The sequence below is a fragment of the Artemia franciscana genome, chromosome 3 (genome assembly GCF_032884065.1).
Source record: "Artemia franciscana chromosome 3, ASM3288406v1, whole genome shotgun sequence".
Lineage (NCBI taxonomy): Eukaryota > Metazoa > Arthropoda > Branchiopoda > Anostraca > Artemiidae > Artemia > Artemia franciscana.
Window position 1 is genome coordinate 20947976 of NC_088865.1, and position 20367 is coordinate 20968342.

Below are 20367 nucleotides of genomic sequence, written 5' to 3' on the forward strand. Positions count from 1 at the left end.
TGGGAAATATATAATTTGGGCTATATATTTGCAGATTAGTGGAGGGGGATTGGGGTGGGGTTGTAAAGACTTTGGACGGTGTGAAGTTATAAAACAATTCTTAATACATTATATGCAGAACAATTGTACCTAACACATTAGGAAGGCAGACCCGCTATACTTTATCCCCCCCCCCTAATGTGCAAATGTATAGCCCAAATTTGTTTCTAAAGTATTATATTTTTATAATACTTGTGTATCTTTCATTAGGACTGAGTGTCAGAGAAACATATTAGAAGAATATTAGGTCGGGGGTCAAGTACCTATTTGAACGTTTCAGTACTAGTCTAGCCGATGTAGTACAAAAGAAACTAACAGTTAGGCTTACAATACAACCAAAAAGTAGAAAATTTGGTATTTTCTGCTTTGCATATGCATGTCTTTTTAAGGTATTGTTAACAGTCCTTATTTTTACTTTTTCTGGAGACAGTTTTTAGCCTGGATATTTTTGTCTGCTCTTGTTTGATTGAGGCTTGTCGAAATAGACATTTTCTGTGGTCTCTCGCGTATGGATTATTCAAGATCCGTCAAGTCATGTAACCAGCTTAAAACAGTCCCTCTGGCATTTCCGAAATGCAAGTGAATTAATGTGGGTCTAATTATTAATATCTGGGTAGATTTTATACTTTCGTCTTTTGGACCAGTTGAAAGATGTAGGGCAGTGTCGGAAAACATGCTGAAAGACCGTTTGGGGACTTTAAATAATTTTATACCACTTTACCTGTGTTATTTGATCCTCTTTCACCCTCCATTGTCGTTGGACTGTTGCATTGTATCTAATTGAGTTTGGCCGCGCTTTTTCCTTGAATTTCCCTAAATTCCCCTAAACCGACCAATGTAACAGTGTATGGCTATCTTTTTTTAAATTGTTTATTTTTATTTGTGCAAGCCTTGGCAAATTTTATACGTTGTTAGGACGTGAACTGTTCGCTATTCTTCAGTGTATGAAATAATGTAGTAAAATGTTAATTGTAATAAAATAATAATATTGTTGTTGCCTTTGTTACATCTGAAGAAAATCAGGATCCAGCCCTGCTTGTTAATTGCAGTTTTCCAGGGGCTCCCCATTTAAGTCTTCCTGGGCCTTCCTTCCATCAGCCGGTTAATTCGGAAAATATAGAAAAAATGAAGTATTTATAACTTGTGAGTGGGTGGTGTGATCTTAATGAAATTTGATTTTTGGAATGATATTGTGCCTCAGAGCTCTTATTTTAAATCCCGACCGGATCTGATGACATTGGGGGGAGTTTGAGGGGGGAAACCTAAAATCCTGGAAAACGCTTAGAGTGGAGGGATCGGAATGAAACTTGATGGGAAAAATAAGCACAAGTCCCAAATACATGATTGACATAATCGGAACGGATCCGCTCTCTTTGGGGTAGTTGGGGGGGGGGGGGTAATTATGAAAAATTAGAAAAAATTAGGTATTTTTAACTTACGAACGGGTGATCGGATCTCTATGAAATTTGATTTTTAGAAGGATATCGTGTCTTAGAGCTCTTATTTTAAATCCCGACTGGATCTGGTGACATTGGGGGGGGGGGGATTTGGGAGGGGGAAACCTAAAACTTGGGAAACACTTAGAGTGGAGGGATCGGGATGAAACTTGGTGGGAAAAATAAGCACAAGTCCTAGATACATGATTGACAACCGGAACGGATCCGCTCTCTTTGGGGTAGTTGGGGGAGGGGTTAATTCTGAAAAATTTGAAAAAATGAGGTATTTTTAACTTACGAACGGGTGATCGGATCTCAATGAAATTTTATATTTAGAAGGATATCGTGTCTTAAAACTCTTATTTTAAATCCTGACCGGATCTGGTGACATTGGGGGAAGTTTGGGGTGGGGGAACCTAAAATCATAGAAAACGCTTAGGTTGGAGGGATCGGGATGAAACTTGGTGGGAAAAATAAGCAGAAGTCTTACATACGTGATTTACATAATTGGAACGGATCCGTTCTATGGGGGGGGGGGGATAATTCTGAAAAATTAGAAAAATGACGTATTTTTAACTTACGAAGGAGTGATCGGATCTTCATGAAATTTCATATTTAGAAGGACCTCGTAACTCAGATCTCTTATTTTAAATCTCAACCGGATCAAGCGTAATTTGGGGGGGGGTGCAGTTGGGGGGACCGGAAATCTTAGAAAATACTTAAAGCGGTGAGATCAGGATGAAACTGGATGGGAAGAATAGAAACCTGTCTAAGATACGTGACTGACATAACCGGACCGGATCTGCTCTCTTTGGTGGAATTGGGGGGTAATTTTAAAAATTGAGGTATTTGTAACTTACGAAAGGATGACCAGATCTTAATGAAATTTGATATTTAGAAGGATCTTGTGCTTTAAAGTTCTTATTTTAAATTCCGACTAGATCCTGTGACATTTGGGGGAGTTGGAGGGGGAAACTGGAATTCTTGGAAAACGTGAAAAGTGGGGTATTTTTATCTTACGAATAGATGATCGGATCTTAATGAAATTTGATTTTTAGAAGGAATTCATGTCTTAGAGCTCTTATTTCAAATCCCGACCAGATCTTTTGACATTGGGCGGAGTTGGAGGGGGAAATCTTGGAAAAACACTTGGAGTGGAGGAATCGGGATGAAGCTTGGTGGATAGAATAAACAAATGTCCTTGATACGTGATTGACAGAATCGTACTGGATTCGCTCTCTTTGGAGGAGTTGGGGGAGGGGTTCAGTGATTTGGCGAGTTTGGTGCTTCTGGACGTGCTAGGACGATGGAAATTGGTAGGCGTGTCAGGGAGCTGCACAATTTGACTTGATAAAGTCGTTTTCCCGGATTCGACCATCTGGCGGGCTAAAGGGAGAGGAAAAATTAGAAAAAATTAGGTATTTATAACTTACGAGTGGGTGATCGGATCTTAATGAATTTTGATATTTAGAAGGACATCGTGACTCAGAGCTCTTATTTTAAATCCTGACCGGCATTAAGCCTCTTATTTTCCTTTTTAAATCAATCTATTGATTCATAGAATTTTGTTAGAGCTCATACCATATGATCTCTTGGCTCTTAGCTCTTCTCGCCTCGTCACAAGTGCCATATGAGCTCTTAGCTTTTGTTTTATTTATTTTTTCTTATACTAGGCATGTGTTGATGTGCTGTCATCTAACGGTTGGCTATCACCCGCCATTGCTGCTATGGAGATGGCTCAAATGGTAACACAAGCAATGTGGTCGAAAGACTCCTATTTGAAGCAGTTACCACATTTCAGTCCCGATATTATAAGAAGATGTGCAGACAAAGGCGTAGAAACTATCTTTGATATTATGGAGCTAGAAGATGATGAGCGGTTAGTCCCTCTATCTTTCTCTCTCTCTCTTCACCTTTTCTCCTCTGCTCTTCACCTTTCTCCTCTCTCTTCTCCTCTGCTCTTCACCTTTTGGGACTGGCGAAAATTTCAGATGTTTTCAGGGTTTTTTTGTTTCGGATGTCCTTGTCTCAACCAACTGTATATGAATTCGTTATCGTTAAATTTTGATTTTCATTAAAGCAAAATGGTGATGCAAAGATTTGAATATGCCGTCTATTTTAAACATAGATTATGCTAATGGGACTATCTAGTAGGAATTTCGAAGTTAAATGAATATCTTTGATGTGAAGTCTTTTTTAATTAAAGCTAATTCCACCCTTTTACTTAAAATTTTGTTGTTTCACCAATCGTATTTGCAGTTGTAGATTGCAGTTGTAGCTGACGAACCTTGTATTTTAAACGTGGAAAAGAAATAGTTGAAATTCTAGACTCTAGATGCATTAAGAAATAATTTAATAGTTATACATTTGATTTTACGCTTTTTAGTGTAATTGTGCAAATCATTTCTTTTTGTTTGGTTTTAGACTTCCCTAAATACAAAAAAAAGAAACCTGAATTTAAAAAGTGCGCTAAACGCAATAAAACAGAAAACAGAATTCAGATTTCTTAAAATAAAACGAGATTTTGTATATGTCTTTGTTGTATTCTTTGTTCTGATTCACATAGCTTAGACTGTTTAATAAATGTAGATATTTTAATAAAAAAGAGGGAATCGAGAGGAAAAAATCTAGAGCAAGGTTGTACCCAGGGGGAGGGTTGAACCCCATCCCCCCTCCCTCAAATTTTTCTCCGAGTCGTAAAAACGTAACAAATGCATAGAAACAAATTCAGGATGCGTTTTTACTCCCTCCCCCCGAAAAAATTAAACAAATCCTGGAGATGGCCCTGGCAAGGAGACAAAACTTATTGAGTGGTGATAAATTTAAAAAAGATGAAACGTTGTCAAAAGAAATAAATATCCAAATAAACCTTTGGCTCATACTATGCTCTCTTTTGCTGATTTTAAAATAAAGAATAGGGTAGTTTTGTTTTAACTATATCAACTTGCAGAAGAAACACAAACAGAAAATGATGGATCTCTTTATAAAACAGTATAGAGAAGAACAATGCGGTTTTAGGAAAGGTAGAGGATGTGCCGACCAAATTTTCACTCTTAGGTTAATAATTGAGAAGTGCCTTAGTCGTCAAACACCTTTGGTCCTCAGTCTTATAGATTTTGAGCAAGCGCTCGATTCTGTTGATAGAAGAGCTTTAGCAGAGGTTTTATCCTTGTACGGTATACCAAACAAATACATCAAAGTGATTTGCGCTCTATACGAGAATAACACTTCTGCGGTTAAGGTAGGAAATGAGGTTAGCAGCTGGTTTTTTATTAAATCAGGAGTTAAGTAGGGTTATGTTATGTCCCCCACTGTATGGATCATTTTGATGGACTTTGTCTTAAGGAGCACAGGAAATGCAATGGGACATCATGGAATCAAATGGGGAGGAAAAAATCTCCTGGATTTAGATTATGCTGAGGATTTAAGCGTCCTAGATGAAAGTATGAGCAAAATGAACGAACTTTTAGAGGTTTTGTGAGTTCAGGGTGCTAGAATAGGTTTGAAAATTAATGTTAAGAAGACCAAGTCACTTAGGCTAGGAATAAGTGAATATGAAAGGGTGACGTTTGGTAACGAAAAGATTGATCAGGTCGGCAGCTTTACTTTCCTTGGTAGTATTATTAGTAAAGACGGTGGGAGCAGTGAAGATGTTAAAAGTAGAATAGCCAAGGCTCAGGGTGTTCTTTTCACAGTAAAAAAAAAAGTTTGGAAGAATGGGGAGATAAGTGCACAAACTGAAATTAGAATATTGGAAGGTACAGTGATGGCTGTTGTCAAATATAGCTCTGAAGCAGGGGCGCTCCGAAAAGTGGATGAAGAATTTACTAGATTTTTTCCAGAGAAAATGCCGACGGATTGTTCTGGGTACCCATCTGACTGACCGTATTTCAAACTGTAGGCTGTACGAAAAATGTGATCAATCCTTCTTTCTAGAGCTATAATGTAAGAAAGGTCGAGATGGCTACGGCACATTCTGCAGATGAAGGATGACAGATTGCCGAAGATTGTCTTTTTTGGCCAACCGTTTAGGGCTAAATTGAAAGCAGATCGTCCTCATCTGGGGTGGGAGGATGTCATAAAGAAAAGATTTAAAGGGAATGGGAACTTCTTGGAAGGTGTAAAAGTGGAGGCTTTGAATAGATTAGGATGGAGGAGGAGCGTGCGTAGCTATGTTGGCCTCAGGCGGCTTGGTGCTGCATTGAGTTATTAGTAATAGTAGTAATAGTATAAATAGAGACGTTTTAGAAACCCTTTAGCTGTGGAAATCCTCACTGCCCGAAACCTTGAAGAGGAAAGACCCTCTTTAAACCGTGGTTTTTATTTGTAGGTAAGTTTATTCTTGCCAGAAAATTGTCGTTATCTTCTACAAAATTTGGCAGTCCCTTCCATTTAGGAATTGGCTGAGCCCGTGCATTTATATTATGGAAAATTTTTATATTATGGAAGAAACGAAAATGATTAAGATAGAGCTTTTACGCTAATATGACTATTACTTTTTATCTATAGTACTGTAAAATCTATATTGCTGTTTTAGGCGCTGTCTGCTTCAGCTGAGCGACCAGCAAATGGCCGATGTAGCAAGATTTTGCAATAGGTATCCTAATATTGAGCTGAATTATGAAGTATATGACAAAGAAAAACTTAAGTCTGGTGAACAAGTTATCGTCAACGTGAACTTGGAAAGAGAAGATGAAATTGCTGGTCCTGTTATTGCACCATTCTTTCCGCAGGTAAATTGTATTGGTCATGATTTTACAGCAGTATACCTCATGGGGGATTAGGGTCTTTCTTCCTCACTCCTAAAACTCAATCCCTCCCAATAATTTGGTCTAATTCTTTATATAGTATTCCTTGTTTTGTATGCCTTTTTTATTGCCCCTCTTGAAATGCAGGGCCCCTATTCCCCTCCCTGAAATATGGTTTTACGATGCTTCCATTAATTCTTTGACATAATGTAATATTTTTTTTTATCACTTCCCTCCATATGTTTCAAGTATTACCTTGGTAGGCAAGGAAGCTGTGTGTACAAATCTTGAGATTCGACATTACTTCGTTTTCTGTTTGTATCTTCAATAAGGTATCAATAAGGCTTGTGTAGACTACACAATTTACATCTAGGTTACACAACTTATTTTTTGTCGATTTTAACTTTGAAAAAACTAATTTTATTGGTATTTGTGACTACGAACACACTTAATGTTCTACCTGTAGCTATCGAACACTGCGGCCATTTGTGCCCATTTGTTAGAATTGTGATTGTAAAATAAGAGTCGCTGAATTTTTCAAAATCAGTACGAACACAAATAAACGGGGACGGAAACAATCTTTCAGCTATGTCCTAGCAGAAATTCTATTTTAGCAACTCTAGTTCTTCATAAACTCACCTAACTATTAAGCGAATCTATGCCAAATTGACTTGCCAAATTGGAATTTTACTTGCACAAATTACTGACAGTACTTTAATAAGATGTTCATAAAACAGCTTTGATTTTCTAAAATGTACTTGTGAGCTGTGTTTCTAAGTTTGGAGCGATGCGGTTCTTCCTCAGTACTTATTGTGTCTCTTAAGCATTGCTTTTTCTCAAGAAATGAGAAAACATCTTCCCCTATGTAACTAAAAAGATCAGTAGCCGAATGTTATAGAAATCCAACCTCTAGGCATTGTAATACTTGTTTTGGGCCGTTCTAACCGAGTGCTTAGCGCGCTAGACTTGGAATCCTGAGATTAGCGGTTCAAGTCCTGGTGTCGCTGTTTATTGGGTTTGGGAGGGAGGTCAGTGGTCTTGAATCTATAAGCTCAGCCAGGTTTGACCCAGTTCTTAATGGAGGCCTGAAGAAATATTGGGAAAAAGCGGGAAGCGTCGGATGATTTTCCCCAAACCGTGCATTGTACTCCCGGCCAAAGGCAGAAAATCAGGAGATCGGTGCCTACGCTACGCAGACCATACGAAAAAGTAGAAGAAGGCATTGTAAAAAAATAATAATAATAACTGTATCACATTACTTCTTAAAACTATGTTTGTCCTTTAAAGCATTGATGGAAAGAAGTCAAATATTCGTATAAAGAGTTTACACTAATACTTAGTGTACTAAATAATATAGTGTAGCTAATATTAAACGGAAAACCGTCCCTCGCTTCTTTCATTTTGAAAAACTCGTTTTTCGTTTAATTTTTGTCCCTTTTTAGCACCATATACTTTATATATATATATATATATATATATATTATATATATATAATATATAAAGCTTTATATATATATAAAGCAAAGTTGAAACGTTCTTTTGCATAACAGTATTTCAAAAATAAAAATCTCGCTTGAAACAAATGACCCCTTAAGATACTTTTAAGAGGATGTGAAGTGACAAAATGATTTTTCAAAAGTTCATGTTTGTGTTTTTAGGAAAATTCGTTGGATAAATAGTTAGTTTTTTTTATTTCTTCCTGTTCATTTTTTCTTATATATAACTTTTATATTTCTTATATATGGCTATTTTTTTTAATATGGCTTTTAGTTTATTTTTCTGTTATTGTATTTTTTATTCGCCACATTCAATTTTTTTTTGTTTTAATCTTGTGGCCTGTTTTTTAATTGTTCTTCTGATATTGTTTTACACTCAAAAATGTAAATTTCGGGGCTTGTGATAGATCTTTTTTCTTTTCTTTTTCATTTATATGTGTACGAGTTTTCTTTTTATATCGCTCTTCAAGCGCTGTTTTAAATCCGAAAACTGTATTGAAAAGTATTTATAGAAGAAATGTTCTGTTAAAAATGAAACTGTGAACGTATCCAATAAAATTAAAAAAAAAAATTTACACCGCTTTACAGCTTCTGGTGCTGTAGAGTATCTATGATCCAACTAGCGAACTATCTCAATTTCTGCTTAGCCCACTTGCGTATTTTATAGAGAATATTACGTGTTGTAGTTCTGGTCATTATATAAACTTGCTGAGCTACAATGGTTACCATTAAATATTAGGAACCTAGCTTATGAATTTTCTCATGACAATTATAGAACTCGCCTTAGCTGTAGTTGAGTAAACATTTAAGTCAATGTGTCTCTTTTGTGCTTAGTCTTTTTTTTTAGTGTCTTATTCATCCTTTTTAAATATTTTTTTTCTTGTAGAAACGTGAAGAAGGATGGTGGGTTGTAATAGGGGATCCGAAATCAAATTCCTTGCTTTCTATCAAAAGGCTTACTCTACAGCAGAAGGCAAAGATCAAGCTGGACTTTGTTGCCCCAAATCCAGGTCAGTTCCTCTCTCTCTCTCTCTCTCTCTCTCTCTCTCTCTCTCTCTCTCTCTCTCTCTCTCTCTCTCTCCTCTCTCTCTCTCTCTCTCCTCTATCTCCCTCTCTCTCTCTCTCTCTCTCTCTCTCTCTCTCTCTCTCTCTCTCTCTCTCTCTCTCTCTCTTTTCCCCTCTTCTGCATGCAATGATTCTAGCCATAGAGTAACTTTACTTTGGTCTTGAGGGCTGAAGAATGGAGCTAGTGTCATCTCTTGCTAATTCTGAAAGAGTCCCTCTCTGCTCTCACTTGTTTAGCTCTGACATTTTTTTTTTCTGTGAATTTTAAAATTAACATTACGACTAATTCTGCCAAAGATCACGTTGGCCTTTTGTGAACAGGAATGGCTGCTTTTAGTTAATTTTTTCGAGCATGACTTGTTATGTCACGCAAAGGTAAGGCAGTACATCTTAAAATAAAAAAAAAAACGATTAAAACAAGCTTGACTATTTTTTTGAATTCATATTTTCTGAACTTGAAAAATCGCTCGAGAGCTGTTCTTTGGTTTAAGATAGAAGATGCTTGAATATTCACCACATTATTGATTCTCTGTCCTAAAATCTGTTACTTGATGCTGTACATAAGAGACTTGAGTCACAGCGCTTCGACTCTGATATGAGAATGTAGGTAGATTGCAGAATTCTGTGAATACAGGATTAATGAGTTTGTTCGCTGATATGATAAGTGTCAATTTGAAGAGAGATTATGTTGAGAAATAGACTGGATGGGACTTCTAATTGTACGTTATAAAGGAAAGAAAAGTATAATTGCTTTGGTAATATTTTTTTCCAACCATAAGCCAGCTTTTGACTATCCCTCGTACATGTTTTAGTATTTTCTGAGTGGAGATTTACAGAAGAATGCCTGCCTGATCGTAAGTGACGAAAAGAATCGTGTGTTTGATATACTTGGTAATACAGATCCCATTTGCGATACAATTTAAAGTTTCAAAACGGGAATCCATATTTCCTTACCGAAAGGGCTGTTAGAGTTTCTCCGAAAAATCTAGCAGTTGTTTAGTAGATTTGAAAATAATATGTAATGGAACTACAAATAAAACTTTACATGTGTGAATTATTTTATGACAAATTTTGTCTAGTCATGAAGTTTCATTAGTTTCATGAGACCTACACTTGATGCTGAGAATCTTACTATTTTTCTCGGTGACTTTTGAAGTTGTTTTTCTTTATTTATTTTGAGCGACGTTCAGAATAAGAAATTAAATATTTAAACAATACAGCAACCTTGCCAGATGACGAGGCAAGCTCGTTTTTATGGCATTTATTCTCATTTTTTCATTTTCTCATGTATACAATCCTTTTTTAGTAGCTCCATTCATCTTTATGTTTGATTTCCCATGGGAAAAAAAGCAATGATAATAAATACGTTATGCCTGACGGTAAGAAATTTGACATCACGACTCTGTGACGACTTCTAAATATCAACCGTAAGTTAGAATCAATTAGTGTTCAGTCTAGGCCCTCGCTCAATGTTTTCAAAAATTCTTGTTTTTTTTCGTTTTTTGTTTTTAATTAGCAAACAATGTCAAGAAGATTTATGGTATATAAGCCGAAGAAGTGCGATTCGGTAGTGTCTATCTGTATATTACTGTCTTGACACTTAGACTTGATTGGTGTCTTGGATAATCTTTTTGGTCGCGTTTTGGGCCATTTCCTTAGCTTGTTCATGGATCACCTTCCTATGTGATGTCTGGTCGTGTGTTTTTTTTTTTTTTTTTTTTTTGTTTTTTTTTTTAGAAAGTTAGGAGGTCATTTTCAAATTTATCATGCCTTCTCATCCTAAGCCTCCCTAGAGTAGTTTTAACGTAAACACTTCCCTCGGCGAAAACTTATATTAGGCCCTATTTCTTCATTCGATGTATGTGACCCAGCTGCCTTATTTGCTGTAGTCGTGGTTTCTGGAGAGCATCGTTTTTTCTGCTTCAGCTATTTTCAAAGGTCTTCGTTTGAAATTCAGTCTTGGTACGGCTCTAATAGCCAAAATTTTGTGTTTTTCCTCTCCCTTTAACGCCCACATTTCGGAGGCATGTATTGCATTCGAGAATCGAAGCGTCATATTTTCAGCTGCATTGATAGATGCTTGTTTTAAAGAAGGGGGTAATCTTTCTGAGGTTGCACTTTCCGTGGCAAGTCTTCGTTTTATGTCATCGGATCAGTTTTGTTTGACTATAGTAAGCTCTCTAGGTACACGAAACTGGTTGCCGTTTCAGCTTCTTTGTCAAACAGTTCGTACGAACTGTAAGTAAGGAGCGACACGATTCAATAGATACAGAAACTCTAAAAAAAACAGAATTTTGATATCAACAATGTATCAAAAGAATCGGCTTGTAATGCTGATTTCAAATATATAGGATTAATTAAGTTTGGTGTTACCCATCGAATGCTACGCGCCTGAGAAGATTTGTCTGATTTCGAAAAAGGGAGGAAAGGGATGTTAACGAAAACTAGATCGACGTTGCATGGGCAACGTGAGGTGTTGCGGCAACCTTTGTTCGGCTTCGCCGAGTAAAGTGTTGCGAGAGCAACACTTTGGTTTTGTTTCCTCGCTTCGAACCCTCATTGCAACTAGCAAAAGTTGCAAACACCTCATCGGTGAATATGAATATGTAGCCTACCAGCCGATTATTACTTACAAGTCCCCTACATGTCTTACCAATGGAGCCAAATTGGTCTTACCATCAAATACACCGGAAACAAATAATTGGTACAACTACTAGCAAAAGTTGCGAACCCCTCATTGCCGAAGATGATTATGAGCCAACAGCCGACTGCTGCTTAAAACTCCCCTATATGTCTCACTATTGGTGTCGGCCTATTTTTAGTTTCAGTGTGTACCTTACTATTGACGTTGTCAATCTTTTAAACTTTCAAAGTGGTATATCTCATGAAGGAATTTTTCTACCAAAAAATGGACGCCATAACTTTGATTGCATCATCAAGAGCTATCGACTGCCGTCGAAAATCAATAAGTATTCTTGAAATCAATATGTAGCTGAAGGGTTTCTTTGCCGCACTCATCAAAAATTTCTCCTTCTTGCCTTACTACAAAGGTCTGGTTAGAGGTCGAACATCCAGTTTATAAGCAAGCTCGGTATTCGTGGATAATATGGTTACTTATGGGTCTGATTCGGCTTAGAACAGTTTTTGTTATGATTTTAGCTAGCTGACTTGTGAGGCTTATGGGCGTTAATTCTTGCGGTCATTTTTTGTGAAGGGACACTATGACCACCTTCACCCACGCTTTTGAAAAATGGCTTGTCGACAGCATGGCAACATCCATTCATTTAATCTATCCTCTAGGAAAGGGGAGTCAGCTTCAATCAGCTCTGGGTGTCTTTAGCTTTATCATTGTTAGGACTTTGAACGGTGTCGATTACCTCACTGACCAAGTAAACGCTAAGTAAAGGTTTTGGCCGTAAACCTCATCTTGGGAGATGCTGATTGCACAGCAGGTTTTCTGATCGGTTTCTTCCTCGAAGTGGTTTATCCATTATTCTTTAATAGCCTTTAATAGGGGTCTTCGACTGTTTCATACAACATGTGGTCTATTTTCTAATTTGAACTCATTCTCACAGGAATAGAATTTTTCGCGTGTGTAAGGTCTAAGGATTGTTCGGTGCTTTCTGTTCATCATCTGCTGTATTCTTTTATGCATTTCACTATTTTTCGCTTCTCATTGTTGAAAACATGCCGCTTCTGGTCACGTAGGTTGAGAATTCCATTTGTGATTCAAGGCTTCTATGGCTTAGACTTATGACCTAAGATTTCTGTAGCTTTGTGTAGGAGTTTCATGTTCTATTTCTTGACCAGTGTATCTTAGATATCTGGTGCTATGGTTGACAGGAGGGTGTGAAGTAGAGTACTAAAGCTTTTTTCTAGTGACGAAAGGAAAGTTATGCATTAGGGGGGGGGGATTTTTCAGTTTATTGGTACTAATCTTGGGATCTTATTCTTCTTCGCAAGAAGAAATTTCAGTCATTCTAAGTGTGATCAGAACAAGGACATGATCTGAGTCGAAGGTCTTCTCAGGGTAGGGCAGTGGTATTTATGAGAGATGAATCCTAGCAGTTTGAGGTGAGACAGTAGTTATTACTCCATTTTAAGATCTTGTGAAATCTCCATGCTTTGTGTTCAACTTAATTTCTTCATAAAAACACCAATCACTGGACTTAGTACACTCTTCTACACCTCTGTTCCTTTATCCCAGATTCTCTTCGGGAAGGTTGGCGGAGAATATTGAGTTCTTTTCCAAGGTCCTTTTAACAAGGTGCGACATGTCCACTTTTTCTACTAAATTTTGTCTGTGAAGAATTTAAAACCCTTATCCTTAGGGCTAAGTAGGTCGTGTAATACCTAAAGGGACATTTATTGGACATTTTGACTACTCTGAGCGAAACGGTTGTGTCAAAACCTTGATTCAATGCCATGGGGTGGTAGGTGTTGTCTGGGGCAAAAATGAAGGAAATGGAAGGGCCAAGTGTCATCTAATCGCTTTTGGCCCTTGAAAAGGGCACTAGAACTTTTAGTTTCCGATCAAATGTGCTCTCTCCCAAGTTTCTACTATACGGCTTCTAATACGAGGCTGCAGGGGGAAAAATAACACATAGAAGCTACGTCACTCTTTACTGAGGCACCGCTAGTCTGTAAGCGTTTATGGGTGCTAAATAATGGATAGAAGCTAATGCGTGTGATTCTTACCACACGTAAGGTGAGTCATTCTTAATCTAAAACGTCAATTTTACACTTCGAGCTGGTCTAAGATAAATATATGTCAATGCTATAATATGGATGTGGTGTGAGACGCAGTCTAGCAAGTAACAAACTCTAGCCCATAGTAACCGAGGACTTTAAAGTCAGTTTTTCAAAAAAAAAAGTGTCAAGTGAAGAAGAAGCCTCATTCGAACCATATTCAGGAATGGTAACTATTATTTCGATTAGTGTTAATGGTAGAAATCTATTGCAAAATCAAATTTGTGGAATCTCGAAAAATAGCCTGAAATCCTTCAAAAATGTTGTTGGATCGGAATAGGAACTGCATAATTTAAATCATCATAGCCCAAAACCCATTAAGGAGAATTACAGTCCTCCATCTTGAGCTACAGGGAAATTCGCTTTTTCGCATGGGAAGCAGGGATGCGTCTCCTTTTTTTCGTCTTCTCTTTTTTTTCGTCTTCTAAAACGTCATTGAAAGGTGTTCAAGGGCTTATTTCAATACAGCAGGATTAATAATTTTGACCTTTTTTCAGTGCTTTATGACATCGGAAATATCACTAGATGTCCAATTTATGATTTGTCTGGGTATATTTTCAAAAGGGGCCTTGCAACTTCAAGTTGTAATTGCTCAAGACTCGTTTGTACAATTAATGCACAATGATCTTGGACGAAAAAATCGTTGGCATTTGTTTTGCTTTAATCAGCAACTTTTACTAAATTTTAGTGTCTCCAAATTTCAGATTTGCGTATTATATTTGTTTTCAGTTGGTTATATTGTTTTCCGTTGGTTGAGAAAATAGATTTTCGAATTGTTTCAGGACATCATTCATATGTTCTGTACTTTATGAGCGATGCATACATGGGTTGCGATCAGGAATACAAAGTTTCAGTGGATATTGGTGAAGCAGAATCCGAAGAGGAAGAATCCGATATGGACTAATTCCGTCTTAGAAAGGACACTATATAGAACTCTTTATGTACATTTTTAATTTATCGCAATAAAATATTAAAGATGTTCAAATGTATCCTCGACATTAGGCCTAGGAATCCTAGATCATCCGTTTTTTTTTAAAGTAGCCTTAAACAGATTTACCTCTTCGTTAATCATCTCTGTATATTCAGAAGCCAAATCGATTAACTCTATTTACTCTATAAAACAAACAACCGAGAAACTTGAAAAAAAAAATGCATGAAGATTACTTAGGGTTGACGCATGAAGGTTTTATGACGATTTTGTATCAATCAGTTGGACGCAGCCAGGTTTCTTTCATGATGCTATTTGAGCATCATGAATAGTACAGTTAATCTAAAGTTTAACCTCAAACAAATTGCAATAGTTTTAATTTTGGTACCATTTGAACTGGAAAAAAAATTCTATAGCGTATAAAAAATTGGCCAAAATCAGACGAGGCGAAACTGTTCTTTTTCCCTCTTTTCTTCAAAAATGATTATTTTTTTAAAACAAATTAATTTGTACGTATAGAAATTCGGTAATAGGTAAATCTGGTGCGTAAATCACGAATATACACTTTGTTTTGTTTTGAACGCTCAAGCTCAGTTCCCCCCCCCCCCCAAATCAAGCGTCAATATAGGTATGGGAGCGACATTACGCGAAGTTGAATTAATACAGAACTGCTAACTGAACTGCTAATGCAGAAAAGAAGTTGTGTCCAAGTCAATTTACCCCACCGTCCACCCTCACAACTTCTCACAACTAGCTAAATCATTGATTTTAATTTGAACGGAAATTCACAAATAATTTGAAATTCCAAAAGGGTTGGAGATTATCACATTTATTTTAATCGATCAAATGTCTTCTTCCTTCGATTTGGACCTGAGAATTAGAACAACTAATTCATTTGCAAGATTTGCAAGTAATGTCGCATTCGATGCCATTTCGATGACAGTTTTGCCGGTCACTATTACAGGCCTTACAAACATACTTCACGATTGTGAGAATTTTCTTTGGTGCTGCTGGAAGATCCGTGAGGATAGGTTACAGCATGCTGTTCTGGAGTCTCCATCCCCAATTCTCAAAATCAAGGACGGGCTTTTGAAGCCCAATCCAATCTTGTACTTGATGATAGGTTCAGAAACAGTGAAATTTCGTTACTGCTGAAGTAGGAGGTACATCTTGGGGATGAACGAAAATCGTAGACATTGCTACTTTCTGCTGAAAGACTCGGTGTCGGTAACTGTACGACCTGAGCAAGTCCTTACCGTTCGACCTAATGGGCAATGAATGTCAGTGATGAAAGGATACAATTCTCGTCGGTTGAGTGAAGATCGATCATCAACCAGTCTAACTTTTGAAAGGATCAATCAACCGAACTAGTAATTCTTTTTTGAGACATGAAGGTTTGAGGGCACTCTTACTAATTTTTGCAGGATTTTTCTTCAAATTGTGTTAGTTAAGATTGTCCGGTTCAACCCCGAATTCCCCTATGTAAAACCAGGTTCCACGAGCATTAGAAGCTGATCGCTTTAGAGTATGGATAACACTAATCTCTTAAGATAATTTTGATAGCTTAACAAAACGTTCTTGTCATACCGTTTGCATAATTATAAAGTTGCGGCTAGACCCCATGCATCTTAATTATTCTATTAGAGAAATAGTTTTTATTGACAGTAAAATGTATACTTACTTTTGATGGCTCATAGTAAAACATACCCGTCGTGTCCTTTCATTATTTAGTTATGTCCTCATTTCAGCTCGGCAAAACCTACCTTGGATCTTGAATGTGACTAAAAAGTTAACTAGAAGCCAAAACTGACCAGTAAGCGTACTACTTACACGTTCTTTCAAACTCGAATGTTAGATGGGTCAGCTTATTCTTGCGTATCACCGCATCTATTGAATAATTCCTTACCAAGAACGTTGATGAACATTGCAGATGCCAGAAAACTTTGAGATATGTGCAAAACTATTTATTTGATTGGGTGTTCGTGGGGGGGGGGGCAAAATATGTAAGATACTGGGACACGACTTTTTCCTAGCATTTTGAACGTCGAACACGACGTTCGAATGATACCAAAATCAAAATGTTTGCAATTTACTTGAGATAACCCCTAAAATTAATTTAGACTGACTACTAGAAGATATTTGAACACATTTTAGCATAGTTAGTCAAAATGACCTTTAAAAAAATATTTTCAGTTTTTAGTGGCTAAAATTGTGTTTTTGTTTCATTAAACTTTATTTTTTTAAATATCCTTGCGAACGCGCTAAGTTTAGGGTTGAGGTTTTGATTCAAATCTCAAAAAATGCATAAAGTCGACATCATGGACATTGGCTTCATAACGGCTCAAATTATACATAATTTGTCAGCACTGTGTCTCAAAATCCTTAGTTATATATTAAGATTTTAATAGTAAGTCAATTCCTTACTTGCAAAAAGAATGGGAACAACATGTTCGTTAGTATCCATCGTTGGCAGTTCAAATTTGTTTGGATTTTGCGCAAATCGCGAATATTGGCGAATAACTCACTTAGTATTGTATCAGATTAATGACGCTTCTTGACTACTAAGGTCCCTGCGTCGGCCCTGCGGTGCATTACTGCAGCATGATTCGATCTCTGGGTCCCGTATTACCAAGCTAAGGTCAAACTCACTGCGCCACCACAGGACAAAAATAAATCACTTTATTTTGTTAGGAATTTGATTTAAATTTTTGGTCTTTTATTGGATTTTATTTAATATTATATATATAGATTTTGGCGGTTTTCATTCATTGGTTTTGTTGTACTTTCCATGCTTATTTTTTGGTTTCTGTTTTTTCTTTGATCATATCATTTTGTTCGCGCTGAAGAAAAGATGTGGTTATTCTTTCGAAATACTCGCTTTTGTTTTTTCTTCAGTATTTTCATTTGGCCGTTAAAAACCTATTTTTGATCGTTTTCTTTCTTTATATTTTTGGAACTTGTTAATTAAACGAAACACACTCAAGAATTATGCTTAGAAAACCGGTTTCATCTCAGAAAACCGGTTTCATAGCCACAAAAATAAGTAACAGGTGATAGAATGCATTGCACTTGTATTATTTGGGCTACATATTTGCACATTAGGGAAGGAGGGCGGGGTTAGGTTATATTAGGTTAGTGACGCTGTCCAATACTTTACGCACCCATTCTAATGTGCAAATATATATCCCAAATCATAATATTATATCAACTATAGGTTATATGAAGGTTATATCTCGTTAGAATGAACCAAACATCACTTTTTGGGTTCTTTTTTAAATTAACAAGTACCCAATTTTTGACCAACACCTCAACAAAATGAGATCATATTGGGTATGATGTCACAACTGAGTGATCCTGTTGCCTGATTCAGTGGAGCTCGTCCTTTACTATACTGCGAAAAGGGCGAAGGTTTTTTCCTGCGTGTGATACGTGATTCTGAAATAAGACGGTCAAACCATTGTATACAATGCTATTATATAATACGTATAGAAACTTTGAGGGAAGTTTCACAAAGTCAATCAAACAGTTCGTGGTAACGAACTGTAGTAAGGAGCGACCCGGCTCAATAGTAATCAAAACTCTAAAAAATGGAATTTTGATACCAATAGCTACATCAAAAGAATCACATTTTAATGCTGATTCTAAATATATAAGTCTACTAGCTGTTGGGGTGGCGCTTCGCGCCACCCCAAAACCTAGTCGGTGGGGGCGCTTCGCGCCCCCAAGCCCCCCGCGCGCGCAAGTCGTTACGCGCCAGATTAGTTACGCGCCATTGTAGTTGTGTCCCTGTGTCCCACCTGTGAATATAGATAGATATATATATATATTTTTAACTACGTAAAACTTGCGAATGTACAACATTCTTGGCTGTCCCATTGTCTGTGCATATAAATAGATTGTCAGGTTTACCGACTCTTGAACATGCAACATATAATTGTCAATGGGAAAACAATCTGTATTCAGATCTATGCCTCATTATTCTAATGAATGCCCTTGAGCTTTTTTGATGGTGATTGCTAATTGAACATTCCTTGTGTCCCTGTCATCATTTATATATCCCCCTGTGCCCCCCGGCGTCCCCGTTGTTGTTTCCCTGTGTCCCGGTGTCCCAGTCTGTAATTTCTCTTTGAGTGTCGCGGTCGTCATTTATATTCCCTGTGTCCCGGTCGTCATTTTTGTCCCGGTCGTCATTTGTGTTCCGTTTTCCCGGTCTGTAATTTCTCTTTGAGTGTCCTGGTCGTCATTTATATTCCCTGTGTCCCGGTTGTCATTTGTGTCCCGGTGCTTTGTTGATGGTGATTGCTAATCGAACATTCCTTTTGTCCCGGTCGCTTTCTCTTTGAGTGTCCCGGTCGTCATTTATATTCCCTATGTCCCAGTGTCCCGGTCGTCATTTGTGTCCCGATGTCCCGGTGTGTAATTTTGTCAATCAACAAACATGACGTCAGTCGACACACAAACATGACGTCACTCGACACACACACACACAGACAACTTATTTTTATATAAGTTGTTATATTATAATACTTATTTTTGTATACTTATTTTATTTCTATATATATAAAAATAAGTTGTCTGTCCGTTACGCCAGATTATATCTTCTATATATATAGAAGAAAACAAACTAGAATGTAAAAACTGGAACTTGCATAAATATTTCGAAATATTTTGACAACAGATTAAAATAATTCGAAAAAATAAAAATGGTAAAAAACTAAAAAAAAAACTAAGAAAAAAAAATAACAAATTAAAAAAAGAAAAAACCTAAAAAGAAAAAACGTAAAAAAATAAAAAAGATAAAAAACTAAAAAGAAAAAAAAATAAAAAAAAGCTAAAAAACTATAAAAAAGAAAAAACTAAAAAAAACTGGGAATTGCACAAATATTCCAATATATTTTGACAATAGATTAAAGTAATTCGAAAACCTTAAAACAGATACCCCAAATTTTGAGGTTTAATATAAATTGTTGGAGCTTTAGCATGCTTGGCACGTAAAGATTTTTCCAAGTGTCAATGTTAGAATGAACATTGACAAATTGAAGAAAACAAATCAATAAAAAGAAGAAACTAAAAAAAAAGAAAAAACTAAAAAAGAAAAAAACTAAATAAGAAACTGTATCTATATATATAAAATAAGTTGTATATATGCATGTTTGTTTGTTTGTGGGTTTGCATTTGACGTCATTATAAGTATATAAGGCTTTGTACATGACATCATTATAAGTATATAAGGCTTTGTACATGACGTCATTATAAGATGACACTACAGACCGGGACACAGGGAATATAAATGACGACCGCGACACTCAAAGAGAAATTACAGACCGGGACACAAATGACGACCGGGACAGAGGGAATATAAATGACGACCGGGACACTCAAAGAGAGATTACAGACTGGGATACCGGGACACAAATGACGACCGGGACACAGGGAATATAAATGACGACCAGGACACAGGGACACAACTACAACGGGGACGCCGGGGGCACAGGGGGATATATAAATGACGACGGGGACACAGGGAATGTTCGATTAGCAATCACCATCAACAAAGCTCAAGGGCAATCGTTAGAAAAATACGGTATAGATCTGAATGCGGATTGTTTCCCCATGGACAATTATTATTAAACCTGACAATCTATTTATATGGACAGACAATGGGACAGCAAAGAATGTTGTATATTTGCATGTTTTACGTAGTTAAAATATATATATATATATATATATATATATATATATATATATATATATATATATATATATACTAGCTGTTGGGGTGGCGCTTCGCGCCACCCCAACACCTAGTTGGTGGGGCGCTTCGCGCCCCCCCCAAGCCCCCCCGCGCGCGTAAGTCGTCACGCGCCATTGTAGTTGTGTCCCACCTGTGAATAGAGACAGATATA

The 20367-nt window shown here is 36.9% G+C and overlaps 1 protein-coding gene across 1 annotated transcript in view; it reads left to right on the forward strand.

Annotated features, from left to right (window-relative positions):
- Positions 1-14518, forward strand: part of LOC136025000 (U5 small nuclear ribonucleoprotein 200 kDa helicase-like) — a 127827-nt gene extending 113309 nt beyond the window's left edge. Inside the window, exons 31-34 of the mRNA XM_065700625.1 lie at positions 3149-3354; positions 6013-6208; positions 8606-8729; positions 14316-14518. Coding sequence (XP_065556697.1) covers positions 3149-3354; positions 6013-6208; positions 8606-8729; positions 14316-14437 — 648 coding nt within the window. The 3' untranslated portion in view covers positions 14438-14518. The remainder of the gene's footprint in view (positions 1-3148; positions 3355-6012; positions 6209-8605; positions 8730-14315) is intronic.
- The last annotated feature ends 5849 nt before the right edge of the window (positions 14519-20367 follow it).